The 14,471-nt window shown below is 51.6% G+C and overlaps 1 protein-coding gene across 3 annotated transcripts in view; it reads right to left on the reverse strand.

Moving 5' to 3' along the window:
- Positions 1 to 2,750: 2,750 nt before the first annotated feature.
- SUGP1 (SURP and G-patch domain containing 1) overlaps positions 2,751 to 14,471 on the reverse strand; it is a 36,679-nt gene continuing 24,958 nt past the window's right edge. For all 3 annotated transcript variants that reach the window (XM_046672101.1, XM_046672100.1, XM_046672102.1), the window contains exons 8-14: positions 12,943 to 13,295; positions 6,225 to 6,331; positions 5,153 to 5,330; positions 4,632 to 4,738; positions 3,669 to 3,814; positions 3,237 to 3,366; positions 2,751 to 2,943 (exon numbers count right to left, since the gene is read on the reverse strand). In XM_046672101.1, the coding sequence (XP_046528057.1) occupies positions 2,917 to 2,943; positions 3,237 to 3,366; positions 3,669 to 3,814; positions 4,632 to 4,738; positions 5,153 to 5,330; positions 6,225 to 6,331; positions 12,943 to 13,295 (1,048 nt within the window). In that variant the 3' untranslated portion in view covers positions 2,751 to 2,916. The remainder of the gene's footprint in view (positions 2,944 to 3,236; positions 3,367 to 3,668; positions 3,815 to 4,631; positions 4,739 to 5,152; positions 5,331 to 6,224; positions 6,332 to 12,942; positions 13,296 to 14,471) is intronic.

Here is a 14,471-nt window from a genome sequence, read left to right on the forward strand (position 1 = left end):
GCTCCCGCGGAGCCTCCGAGGCCCCTCCCCCTCTACACCCTCGTCCGGCTCAGCGCGGTCCACACTGGCCTGGCCGTTTCTGCGGCCCAGGCTCAGTTTCCCTCTTATTGAAGGCTAGAAGACGACGCCTCGGGATGCTTCTGCTCTGAGGCCCGGGGCTGCGTCCTAGAGACCCCGGGCCAGCAACCTCATTCTAAGGGAATTCGTTCTCCAGGCCTCGTTTTGCACTTCTGCTTTCTTCATCCTAAGGCGCCAGCGTCCCAACCTTGACCCCGAAGGGGACCCTTTTTAACTCCCCACACCTCTTCCCCCCAGGATCAAGTGGTCATTATCCGTGTGCGCTGATGGAGGAACCTAACCTAGTTGGGTGCAAGTCCTCTTCAGTGCCCTTGGATTTGAGATTTCATGCCTGGCCCCAAACTGAAACACGTGTCTGCGTGTGAAGCTTTGACTGGTTCTGGGGCCATCTCAAGGCAGGTAGCCATAGCCCTGGGTTGGGGGTCCCTTAGAGGCAGTGATTCTGTGCTGTGTTCCTTCCATGTAGCCTCCACACCTTGTGGGCAGCTGAGGCTGGGCTCACTTAGCTGGTGGAGGGAGGGGGCTCAAGAGGCAGGCTGAGATTAGGTGGGGATGGAGCCACCTTGGTGAGGAATTTGGGAACAGTGTTCCTGGCAGGGAGGAGCTCAGGCTTGTGGCTGAAGCAGCAGAAAGGAGGAGCCTGGGGTTGGGGTGTGGTGGGGACTTGGGAGGGTTCTGAACAGCTTAGAGGGGGAGATGCAAAGGGGGCAGGGGAGCTGGACCAGGGAGAGGGCTGTAGGGTGGGGAAAGGTGGCCCAATGTCTTTGTCACGCCCTCCGACCAGCCTTGGACTCTCACTCATCTGATACTTGTGGCTGCTGGAAACAGGGTGAGCGGTCCCCACCTGATTCCTGCCCCGGGGCACCCACAGTCTGGGGTCGGGAAGATTCTAACCCTCACCACCACCTCCAACCAGGGCCCTTTCTCCATGCAGCCCCTTAGCCTTTTGTCAGCTGGGTCCCACCTGTAAGCCTCAGTGACAAGATGGTCTTCTGGCCACCTGCCTGACAGCCTCCCTCCCCAGGTGAGCGTTGCCTGTGGGGTGAAGTTCAGGTTCCTCTGGGCTGACCTGAGGCTCCAGTCTCATTTCTTGACCTTTCCCAACTCTAGCGGTGCCAACACCCCACAAGCCTCTCTCCTGTCTGCCAGATGGACCCTCTCATATTTTCTCACCCCTTAAGGCAGATCCCAACATCCCCTCTTCCAGGCAGCCCTCCTTACCACCCCAGCCTCACTTCTCCCCCTGCAGGGCCAGGGGTGTCTGGTCCAGCCCTGTCTAGGGGCCTGGCCTCACACTCTGTGTCTGGGAGGCGCTGGTACACACACACACAATTTGGAGGCCTCCTTTTCCAACTTTCCCCATGGCTGGAGGTCAAAGTCCATGGGCTGAGCCTGGCAAGCCTCCCGGACATTGATAATTCAATGGAATGGTGACCTTGACCTAGATGGCAGGATGCCTGGGACTGAAGCCTAGGGTCCCCATCATTGGAACCTATGGCTGCCCAGAGCTACACCCTTGTGCTTGGGACCCAGGCCCCCTGTGCAGCCTCCACACACAGGCATGTCTTACCCCTTTACCCTGTGCTGGGCACAGCAGCCACGCTGGGGAGAGAGGGTAGCATGTGTCACCCCAGCCTGGGCTCTGCTGCTGAGACTCCCAGTCCCTGGACTCCCTGCTTTGGGACACTCCTCAGGCTGCCTCCACCAGAGCTCCTGGTTCCTCTTTATAGCATTTATCAATTCAGACTATGTTAGGGGTTCACTGCCACGTCCCCAGCAGACTGTGGCTGCCCAGGAGCACATCTTGTCCATCTGGTTCACACAGTTGGTGCTCAGTATTTGCTGAATGACTGTGTCAATGCAAGCGGGCCCAAGAGCCTGATCCCAGCTTGTGTCCTCAGAGCCCATGATCCTACAGGAGTTGAGCAGGACCCACTGGATACGTGTGTGGGGCAGGTGAGTGAGTTGTGGGGGCCCCTTGGGCCTTGATACTGCAAGCATGGCTTGCAGGTTCCTGAGACCCGCCTATGCTGCTCACTCAGCAGCTGCAGCTGAACAAGATCCCCAGGTGGCTTCTGCACAAACATGAGGCACCGACTGGAGCCGTGGGGAGCTCTTGATACATACATTGGTCTGGGCCACCCACCCACCTCCCCTCCTCCAGGAAACAAGTGATGTTTTAGCATGGTATATCTGTCCATGAAGCTATCCTCCAAAGGCACAAGCCCCAGGGACTCCTGTGTCCCCGACACTGGCGGGACCCAGGGCAGTTGGGGCAGCCTGGGCTGCAGCCATCACCAGCAGGGCTTGCTGTGTGTGGGGCCTTGTCAGTGCCACCTGCCGGTGAGGCAAGGAGCACAGGAGTGCCCTGCTCCAAGACCCCTCCCCAACCTCCTGCAATGCAGTGCTAGGCTGGGAGGTGCCTGATGCTCTGGGCCCAGCTGCAGCCAGATTTGAGCTGGCAGGCCTGCCACCCCGCCCCTTGCAGAGGAAGCTTCGTGGGTCTAGCCCCCAACTGCAACCCAGGCCAACGGGGGAACCCACAGGCAGACAAGGGGCCAGGCCAGGTGGTTCTCCAGGATTCCCAGGGTGCTGGGGCGCCTTCACAGCAGCAGCCCGTCCTCATCTGCCCAGCCTGGCCCTGCTGCTAAGGAACAGGAGGGGCTTCTGGCAATGGCAGGACCAGGCTGCCACGGCGGGCAAGCACTGGGACTTTTAATACACGGCACAACACTCAAGACAACGGGAAGGACAGGCAGAAATGCAGGCCGGAACAATCCACAGTTCAAGGACGGTCAGTCGTTTGGAAAGTACATTTGTGCAGTTTCTCCAGAACACTCAGTAGTAAGGCCGTCTAGGATTGTTCTTTAGGAGGAAAAAGAGATAAAAAAGGGGAATAGGTTAATAATGCTAAAGACAAAGAAGTTCTTCCTGTCCAGAACCTTGCAGGGGCAGCTGAGCTGAGATGAGAGGGCAGGCTCTGGGAAGGTGTGGAGGCTCTAACGCAGGCGGAGAAGTGGAGGGGTGCTGGTGAGACCTGGCCTAGCTGGCCCGGGGAAGGAGGGACCCTTCTGTTACCAGCACTGCCACCCACTAAGATAACTATGAAGAACCATGTGGCCCAGCCAGACATGGTGTGGGGGGATGGGGACACGCACCAGGGGGTTGGGCCGGAAGCGGTAGGCCAGCATCATCCTCTTGCGGAAGGCCTCGTACTCGTCATCCTCCTTAGAGAGCTCGGCTGGCCGGTCAATGCCGAAGCCGGCACCGTCCACCGTGGTGGTGCCCCTGCAGGGAGGCGACAGTACAGTGTAACCAGGGGGGCCAGGCTGGTGCTAGCTGGAGGGGGGTGCAGGCCCTGGGCTCAGTGGCAACGCCCCAACACAGCTCAATGTGGGGGCTGTGCCAGGCTGGGCGGCACTTACATGGGACACACCTGGAACTGTGGGAGGATGGGAGAGCCCGAAGTGGCCCAGCCACCAGAGTTCACACCCCTGACTCCTACCCAGCAGGACTGGACCCGAGCCCTAGGCCTGTGTCTCCAAGTGGGACTCCCCTGACCCCACCCCCTGCATCAGAGCTGCACTCACTTGTTGACCGGGTTCTTGATGCCCTGGCCCTCTGAGCCCAGCCCGTCACCCTCCTTCCAGCCCATCTTCATCAGCATCTGGTAGCCGATGTTCTCCACCGTCAGCTTGAACTCCTTGTACTCTGAGTAGTCAGGCTCACGGCCCTCCTGCAGGGCAAGGAGGCAGCCGTCATCCATCAGGGCTGCAGCCATCCCCAGTCTCAGCTGGTGCCTGAAACCCCCTCCACCTATGGCCTCACTGGCCGCTAGGACCACCTGTCCATCTGCTTCCCCCCAAACAGTGAGACTCCTTGAGAAAAGACTAAGCTCCTCCTTCTCAGGGCTCCCAGGGCCAGATCTAGTGCTGAGCTCTGTGGTGGCCAAATCAAAGAGGGCAAGGTGACAGGTCACACAGGCCTTGTCCACCATGAAAAAGATTAATGGTTCATCAGTAAAGAAAAGCCCTACGTTCTGAGAGCGATTTGTTACAGAGTGTGAAAAAGAAGGTGTGGTCAACAAGATGACTGGCTTGTTGATGAGGTTATGTGGTACAAAGCAGTTTTACAAAAAAACCCCAAAAGACGATGTGGGATGTGCCACGTCAGCTGTCAGTCCTCACGAGTCTGATGGCAGCACGGGAGGGATGTTAAGCTCTCATTCTGGAGAGCCCAGTCTGCAGGGGCTTCTGCCTGAGAAACGCTTTGCCTGTAAACTGCACTTAATTGGCTCCACTGGAAACAGAATTTCCCTGAAGTCCCAGGAAATGTTTCTAAAGTGGCAGCTGAGCTGCTATTTGCTAATTCCCTACACAGATGGCGTCTGTCATAAACAGATGCCTTCTGCAGCAGGAGGGCCCACCTCCTCCTGTGAGCAAGAGGGGGTCCGAGGCCATTGCAGGTGCCTGCCGCAGGAGGGGACACTGTACAGGCTGCCTGCTGAACGGGCCCACAGCAGGGGGTGGTGCTTGGGGGCCCTCTTAGCTCACCTTCAGGGCCTTGAAGGTCTCCATGAACTTCTCCAGCTCGTCTGGTGGCAGAAAGTCTCCAATGAAGTGCTTGCCCCGGCCCATCTTCGTCAACTGCTCGGCCCACTCTGCCCAGAGAAACAGGAAAGGTGAGAGGAGGAAGGAGGAGTGCAGGGAGCAGGCCAGGTGGCCCCACAGGACAGGTATGAGTCTTGGGGGGAGTCTGGGGCCACAGGGGAATGAGGCAGCTGGTTGAGACTCCAACTTGAGCCCCTGTCCCCAAGTAGCCCTGCTGAGCACCATGTTCAAACACCAGTGAACACTCAGAGGACCACTCCTTTTACCACTGAGGAAACTGAAGCACAGAGAGGCTGTCTCTTGCCTCTTGCTCAAGGTCTTACAGGCTGGGAAGGTGGCTTAAGACCCCAGCGCAGTGCCTCCAGGCGCTTTCCTGGGCAGAAGAGTGGGGCTTCCTGAGCCCACAGCACCCTGAGGGCAAGACCCAAGGCACCCCCGTTCCCGTGACTTGCGCCTTGGCCCACCCCGAGTCTTGTCCATCTCCATGCGCCGCAGCTGATGCTCCCAGGTGCCCAGCTCACTGTCCACCTCCTCATCACTGTCGTAGCCATGCTGGTGCTGCTGCAGTGCCTTCTCCCACAGCAGCTGCATGTCCTGCATCGCACGCTTGTGCTGCATGATCATGTCATACATCTGCTGCATCTGTGAGTGGTACACGATGCCAGTGAGCAAGGACGTGCACCACGTGCAGGAGGTGGCCCCTTTACCTCCCCTCTGCATGTCAGGGTCCCCCCTTCCCCGCTTCTGCCCTCCCTGGGGCAGGCACATGATCAGGGCTTGGAGCCAAGTATGCAAGAAGGCAGAGAGTCTCATGTCAGGACACACCCTGGGTTCCTGAATCCCTGTGTTGAGCAGAGAGGACCCACTTCTGCCTCAACCAGAGCCTGAGGCCTGGCCTGGAACCTAGCACATCCTGGGCACTGTAACTGTGGACTGAATGAGGGTGTTGCAGGCTTCTGACCCCTGGGAGGGTTGAGGGTGATGTGATGGGGCTGCTGGCCTGGAGGAGGTGGACGGGTGAGCTGTCCCCAAGGACTGACAGGTAAGTACCTCTAGTTCCCCTGGGAAGCAGCAGAGAGGCCAAGCCCCTGGCTGCAGATCTCCCTGCCAAGCTGGCCCTCACCCCAACACTGCCCACCATCAACATCACATTGCTCAGGGCACCCAGTGCTGGCCAGGCCTGTCCTATACTGGATGCTGCAGGGAACTGGAAGGAAAACTTAAATGGAGACTATCCAGTTGGACCAGCCCATGAGTGTGGTGGGGAGCAGCTGTGGAGCAGTGGCCACAGGGGCTGCCCAGGCAGTGTGAGAAGGCCTCTGGACCTGACTGCAGGCTGGGGAAGGCCCTCAGGGGGTGGCATGCTGTTGACAGGAGACCTGCTCACCCAGGAGCCTCTCCCCTGACCTTGGGATCTGCCCGGCACAGGGAGGCTCAGAAAGAATACACTGTGACCACTGCACCAGGGGGCGGGGTGGGCGACAATACTCCACTAGCGTCTGTGGAACCTGCCCGCCCTGCCCCCGACAGCCTTACCTCTTGTTGCTCCTTCAGCTGCTTCTTCTGGGCGTCTGACAGCTCCGTGACACCCACCAGACCCACAGGCTTCCCCTTCTCATAGCCAAGACCCTTGAGGTCCTGAACTGGAAACAAGACACAGGCTGGTCAGCAAGAGACACATGAGCCCAGCTCTGCTACTGAGTGTGGCACAGAGCCCGTGCACTGAGAACATCTGAGACACCCGGTGCACATGGCAGGGCCCTCACATCAGGACAGTATCTCATGTCACTGATGACTGCAGAGGCCTCACCACACTCTATCACATGCATCTACTTTCATCCCCATGTGACCTCTCCAGGCAGGCTCTATGTTCCCATGTTGCAGAACCAACACCAGAACTCAGAGGTCTGGTGCCTCACTCAAGGTCACATGGCTGATGGGTGGCAGGGATTTTGCAAAGCCAGAGACATGAGAGTGAGATGAGCTTGTGTGTGCGTGCACTCACGCACATGGGCTCTGGGAAGCAAGCTCTGCAGTGAACAGACACCCGACGTAGACACACATGAGGTTCAGAGTCTGGCATAAGACACAGCTGTGGAGCTCTGTTAGTTCCTTCCGGGGAGGCAGCTGATCGTCCTCAAAGCAACTGACATGTAATTTGGCATCAGCCTGGGCTGGAGCCCGCAACACTAATTCATGTGAAGATGCTTGTGATGGCCCCATCTGGGTGGCGGAAACAACCACCCCTCAGGCAGTAGCTCCCTGGGGGAGAAGCTCGGCAGAGGAGGGTACAGAGGCCCCTCTGGGAAGGTGGGAAGAGCTCACTGGGGCTCGGGCTTCACTTGCAAGAACCACCCACAGGTGCTCCCTGACCACACGACTGTACGCCAATCCCTCCTTGAAGGTCTGTGGTAGCTCTGAAGGGTGTGGGGGAGCCCTGTGGAAACGGCAAAGGAGCCAAGGTCTGCGCAGCCTGCTGAGTGCCTGGGGTGTGCCCACAGTTCCCCCTTTTCCTCAAGACACATTCACCAGTGAGCAGCTGGGTGGGGGCTGCCCATGCTCCCCTGGGGACGACATGGGCCAGTGGGACTTGAACAGGGTCTGAGACTTTGGAGCCTGTGCCTGTCCACTTGACCATGAGGTAAGCTTCTTTACCAGCTGGGAGTTGGGGCCAGACCTCAGAGACATGGACTCAGAGGTGGGGTGTGCATGCGTCAGAGCAGCATCCAGATCTGAGCACGCTCCTTTACAGATGGCACGGGTTCAGCGCTCAAGCAGTAATCTGATCCTAGGCACCCTCAACCCTGGGTGGAGAGGCTATCTGGAGCCCCAGTGACTACTGGAATATTCAATCAGTAGCTTTTTCCCTTGGGCCAGGGAGGCACTGGGCAAGAAACTAAACTCAGAGCTGGACGGGCAGAGCCAACAGACTAACCATGTGACCTGGGTGAACTCCCTTCCCTCTGGCCCATACTCATAAGGCAAATGCAGATACCAAGTACCAGGGTATGTCTGACTCCTCTATGCACCCCCACGTCCAGCTCCAGTCAAGTTGGGAGTGAGAGAGGTGGAGACAGTTCCACCGGTGGTGCAGGCTGCACTGGGGGATGGGGTGGGAGTCAGACAGATGACAGAAGACAGCCTCTCTCAGTCACCGATTATTATCTGCAGATTATGATGACACAGACTCCCCCGACCCTTGCGGGTGTATGGTAGAAAATGAGAAATGAGGCCACATGTTGGCCATCGCTAAAACTGCTGTCAAGGAGGGAGAGATTAGAGGTAATTGTGCAAAACTGACCATGGCAATTACTATGTTTAACATCATGCATTTCCTAAGCTTTCTATGACAAGAATGAGTCCAAGTACTTGAAAGCTTAAGGGAGATAACAGGATCCATTTACATGCCGTCTACAAGAGACTCACTCTAGATACAAAGACATAAATAGGCTGAAAGTGAAAGGATGGAAAAAGATATTTCATGCCAATAGTAACCAAGAGAGAGCTGGGATGGCCATACTAGTATCAGACAAAACAGACTTTAAGTCAAAAAAGGCTACACGAGACAAAGAAAGACATTATGTATTAATAAAAGGTCTAATACTCAAAGAAGATATAACAAATATATACACACCTAACAACAGAGCCCCAAGATATATGAAGCAAAAATTGACAATACTGAAGGGAGAAATAGACAGTTCTGTAAACAGAGGACTGAACAACACTATACTCCAACTAGGCCTCACAGACACAAACAGAACATGCAACCCAGCAATGGCAGCAGACATAGTCTTCTCAAGTGCACATGGAACATTCTGCAGGACAGATCATATGTTAGGCTACAAAACAAGTTTTAATAAATTTTAAAAGATTGAAATTCTACCATGTATCCTTTCTGATCACAATGGAAAGAAACTAGAAATCAATAACAGAAGGAAAAGTGGAAAACTCACAAATATGTGGAAATTAACATACTCAATGAATGGGTTGAAGAAGAAATCACAAGAGAGATTAGAAAATACTTGAGATGAATGAACACAAAAGCGCAACACATCAAAACCTATGGGATGCAGAAAAGCAGTGCTAGGAGATAAATTTACAGCTGTACTTGCATACATTAAAAAAGCAGAACTCGGGGCTGGCCCGTGGCCAAGTGGTTAAGTTTGCACGTTCCGCTTCAGCGGTCCAGGGTTTCACCAGTTCGAATCCTGGGCACGGACATGGCACTGCTCTTCAGGCCATGCTGAGGTGGCATCCCACATAGCACAACCAGACGCTCTCACAACTAGAATGTAGAACAACGTACTGTGGGGCTTTGGGGAGAAGAAGAAGAAGAAGAAAAAAAAAGAAGATTGGCAACAGTTGTTAGGTCAGGTGCCAATCTTAAAAAATAAAATAAAAAATAAATTTAAAAAAAAGAAGAACTCCTGGGGCCGGCCCAGTGGCGTAGTGGTTAAGTTCGCATGCTCTGCTTTGGCGGCCCAGAGTTCGCAGTTCGGATCCCAGGTGCAGACCTATACACCACTCATCAAACCATGCTGTGGTGGCGTCCCACATATAACATAGAGGAAGACTGGCACGGATGTCAGCTCAGGGACAATCTTCCTCACCAAAAAAAAAAGAAGAAGAAGAAGAAGAAGAACTCCAGTCAATAACCTAACTCTGCCTTAAGGAACTAGGAAAAGAAGAGCAAACAAATTCCAGAGCTAGCAAAAGGGAGAAAATAAAGATTAAAATGGAGATAAATGAAATAAGCAATAGAAATACAATAGAGAAAATCAGTAAAACCAAAAGACGGTTTTTGGAAAAGAGCAACAAAATGGACAAACCTTTAGATAGACTGCCGAAGGAAAAAAGAGAGAAGACTCAATTACTAAGATCAGAAATGAAAATGGGGATATTAGTAATGACTTTACAAAAATAAAAAGGATCATAAGAGAATACTGTGAATAACTGTACACCAACAAATCGGATAACCTAGATGAAGTGGGTGAATTCCTGGAAATGCACAAACTACCAAAACTAACCCAGGAACACAAAGAAAATCTGAATAGACTTATAACAAGTAAGGCGTTCAATCGATAATCAAAAACCCCTCAACAAAGAGAAGTCCAGAACCAGATGGCATCACTGGTAAATTCTACCAAACATTTCAAAGATGAATTAACACCAATTCTTCTCAAATTCGTCCAAAAAATTAAAGTAGGGAACATTTCCTAACTCATTCTATGAGGTCAACATTACTCTGATAACAAAGGCAGACAAACGCACAAGAAAACTATAGAACAATATTCCTTATGACTATAGATGCAGAACTCTGCAACAAAATACTAGCAAACCAAATCCAGCACCATGTTAAAGGATGATTCGCCACGACCGAGTGGGATTTATCCCAGGAAAGCAAGGGTGGTTCAACATACAAAAATCCATCTACCGAATACTCCACATTAATACAACGAAGAAAAAAACGCACTTGACCATTTCAATTGATGTAGAAAAAGCATTTGAAAATCTAACACCCTTTCACGATAAAAACACTCAATAAACTAGGAACAGAAGGGAACTTCTTCAACATGATAAAAGCCATATATAAAAACGCACAGCAACCATCACACTCAACAGTGAAAGACCAAAAGCTTTCCCCCTAAAATCAGGAACAAGGCAAGGATGCCTGTTTTTTTTGAAGAAGAAGAAGATTAGCCCTGAGCTAACTACTGCCAGTCCTCCTCTTTTTAGCTGAAGAAGCCTGGCCCTGAGCTAACATCCGTGCCCATCTTCCTCTACTTTATACGTGGGACACCTACCACAGCATGGCGTGCCAAGCAGTGCCATGTCCGCACCCAGGATCCGAACCGGGGAACCCCAGGCCGCTGAGAAGTGGAACGTGCGAACTTAACCGCTGCACCACCGGGCTGGCCCCAGGATGCCTGCTTTTGCCACTTGTGTTGAATACAGTACTGCAAATCCTAGCCAGAGTAATTACGCAAGAAAAAGAAATAAGAGGCATCCAACTGGAAAGGAAGAAGTAAAACTATCTCTATTTGCAGATGCCATAATCTTACATGTAAAAACCTCTAACGAATCTACAAAAAGACTGTTAGAGCTCATAAATGACTTCAGCTCATAAACGAATTCAAAGTTGAAGGATACATAATAAGCACACAAAAATCAGTTGTATTTCTATACACTAGCAACAAATAATCCAAAAGGAAATTTAAAAAAAATTTAATTTACTGGGGCCAGCCCGGTGGTGCAGTAGTTAAGTTAGCACGTTCCATTTCTTGGCAGCCCGGGATTCGCCAGTTTGGATCCTGGGTGCAGACATGGCACTGCTTGGCGAAAGCCATGCTGTGGTAGGCATCCCACGTATAAACAGAAGAAGATGGGCATAGATGTTAGCTCAGGGCCAGTCTTCCTCAGCAAAAAGAGAAGGATTGGCAGTAGTTAGCTCAGGGCTAATCTTCCTCTAAATAGATAAATAATTTGAAAAAAAATTTAATTTACTACAGCATTGAAAAGAATAAATCACTTAGGAATAAATTTAAACAAGGAGGTATAAGACTTGTACGATGAAAACTATAAAACATGCTGGAACAAATTAAAGACGACCTAAATAACATCCCATGTTCACAGGTTGGAAAACTTAAATATTGTGAACATGTCAATAGTACCCAAAGCGATCTACAGATTCACTGCAATCCCTATCAAAATCCTAATGGTGTTTTCTGCAGAAATGGAAAGGCTCATCTGAAAATTCCAAGGACCCCAAATAGTCAAAGCTTGAAAGAGAAGAAAAAAGTTGGAAGACTTATATTTCCGATTTCAAAACTTACTACAAAGCTACAGTAATCAAAACAGTGTGGTACTGATATAAGGACAGACATATACACCAGTAACAGAACAGAGAGTCCAGAAATAAATCCTTACATCTACGGTCAAATGATTTTTGACAAGGGTGCCAAGACCATTCAGTAGGGAAAGAACAGTCTCTTTCTTCAACAAATGTGCTGGGACAACTGGATCTCCACATGCAAAAGAATGAAGTTAGACCCTTTTCCTTGTATCATATATAAAAAGTAACTCAAAATGGATTGAGGACCTAAATTTAAGAGCTAAAACTATAAAACTCTCAGAATAAAACATAGGGGTAAATCTTCAAGACCTTGGATTTGGCTATGGTTTCTTAAATATGACACCAAAATCAAAGAGAATAAAAGACAAAAATAAATTGAACTTCACTAAAATCTAAAACTTTTCTGCATCAAAGGACACCAATAAGAGGGTGAAAAGACAATCCATGGAATGAAAGAAAACATTTGCCAATCATATATCTGAATGGGGGTTAATATCCAGAATATATAAAGAACTTCTACAACAAAAAGATGAACAACTCTACTAAAAAGGGGGCAAAGGACTTGAACAGACATTTCTCCAAATAAAGTATACAAATGGCCAATAAGCACAGGAAAGGATGCTCAACACCATTTGTCATCAGGGAAATGCAAATCAAAACTACAATGTGGGGGCTGGCCTGGTGGCGCAGCAGCTAAGTTCGCACGTTCCTCTTCGTTGGCCAGGGGTTTGCGGGTTCAGATCGCGGGTGCGGACATGGCACCACTTGGCACGCCATGGTGTGGCAGACATCCCACATATAAAGTAAAGGAAGATGGGCATGGATGTTAGCTCAGGACCAGTCTTCCCCAGCAAAAAGAGGAGGATTGGCAGCAGATGTTAGCTCAGGGCTAATCTTCCTCAAAAAACAAAAAACAACAAAAAAACTACAATGTGATTCCACCTTACACCTACTAGGATGGCTATAAGAAAACGGTGAGGATGTGGATTACCTGGAACCCTTGTGCACTGCTGGCAGGAACATAAAATGGTGCAGTTGCTACAGAAAGCAGTTCGGCAGTTCCTCAAAAAGTTAAACACAGAATTAACCATATGACCCAGTGATTCCACTGGTAGGTATATACACAAAAGAATCGAAATCAGGGATCCAAACAGCATCTATAGGCCAATGTTCACAGCAGCGCTATTCACAATCACCAAAAGGTGGAAACCACCCAAGTGTCCATCAACTGATGAATGGATGAACAAAAGTGTGGTCTATCCATACAGTGGAATACTATTCAGCCATAGAAATGCATGAAATTCTGACACATGCTACAACACAGATGACTCTTGAAAACATTATGCTCAGTGAAAAAAGCAAGACCCTCCTGACAGAGCCTGGCAGAGGGGGTCGGCCCACCTGACAGAGGCGAGGGAGAGGCATCCACATCCCTCTGCACTAGCTCGGCAGGCGGGAGCTCCACTTTGTCCTCTTCGGGCCCCCACCGGCTCTTTCGCTTTCTCTTCACAGTGGCTGTGGTAGCCGGCTTCCCGGGGGCAGCTGGAGCTGGGGTGATGGCGGGTGAGGGGGCAGATGAGGTGGGGCAGGCAGTGGGGGGCATGGACCCCGACGGGGTCTCAAGAGGGGATTTGCGCTTCAGGCCAAAGTCGGGCGCTGTGGGGGTGCCTGTGGGGCCGGCCTTGGCTTTCCGGAATTCCTCCAGCTTCTGGCGGTAGTACTTGTACCCTTGGCTGTTGGGTTCGTACAGAAAGCTAAAAAGGAGAGCAAGGGGCATATTATCAGCTGGGCCCCATGCCCCTGCCCCTGAGCAGCTTGGGCCTTGCACAGGCACACCCAGGTTGGCCAGGGTCACATCAGGGTCAAGGTCTCCACCACAACCTCCTGCCCTGCCAGGCCTCAGAGGCTGCTGGCTCTGGTGGCCCAAACTTGAGGGACAGTGTGACATGCCTACAGCCTGTCATGATGCTGTTCCCATGAGCCAAGGGTCACTCCACGCCCCCACCTCTTCCTTATCAAGCACCCATTGCACCATCATCAATCTCCTGCTTTGAATGAAAAGGGGCAGGGTCCCTCAGACCTTCCCCAGGCTCTGTGGGGCTTCTTCCTCTGCCATTCCAGACCAGCACACCAGTGCCTTCAAACCAAGGAATCCTGAGTTTCGAGACACCTGGCTTCAGAAAGGGCAGGATCTGTCCCAAGCCTGACAGCATGACACATTTCTGCTTCTCTCTGATGCATCCTTGGGAGGCATCAACAGCGGATGGAGCCAAAACAGAGACACTGAACACAGGAATGGACAGGGAGCTAGACTCCAATCCAAGGGCAGAAGCCCCTGCCTTGCTGGAAGCCACTGGTCCCCTCAGTCTTTTCCAACCCCAGCCCCAAGCACGGAGCAGGAGGTGCTGGGTTCAGAGCTGGAAGAGGCCACAAATCCCTCTGCATCTGCCCAGCATCTCTCAGATTATGCAACTCCTGAGCCAACAGTCCCACCTCTGGGGTCCACACCAAACGGAAGAGTCACAGCCAGTTGTACACAGCAAAACATGTGCACAGCATGGGTTTCACAGCCGCTGACAAGAAGGGGCTAGATCTGCACTCGCAAACCTGTGCTACAAAAGCAACACGTGGGCTCAAGGATACTGTAAATTCCTTTCCCATAAAAGAAAGACAGCAGAAAGAAACCCCATATACCATTTCTATGTGTCTAGGTGAGAGCCAGGAGAGGGGTGGGAGGACCCCCAGCCCTGCTAACATTGGTACCTAGGGTAGGATGGAAGGATGGGGAGATGGCGGCATCTTCTTTGTACTCCTGGGTCATGGTACAAGCATGTACACCCTTCAGAAAACCCAGTGAGGAACATTTGTAAAAATTAAAAAAAAAAAATCAATAAAATCATTAATCTTCTAGCCAGTCTAAGCAAAAAGAT

The sequence above is a fragment of the Equus quagga genome, chromosome 9 (genome assembly GCF_021613505.1).
Source record: "Equus quagga isolate Etosha38 chromosome 9, UCLA_HA_Equagga_1.0, whole genome shotgun sequence".
Taxonomy (NCBI): Eukaryota; Metazoa; Chordata; class Mammalia; order Perissodactyla; family Equidae; genus Equus; species Equus quagga.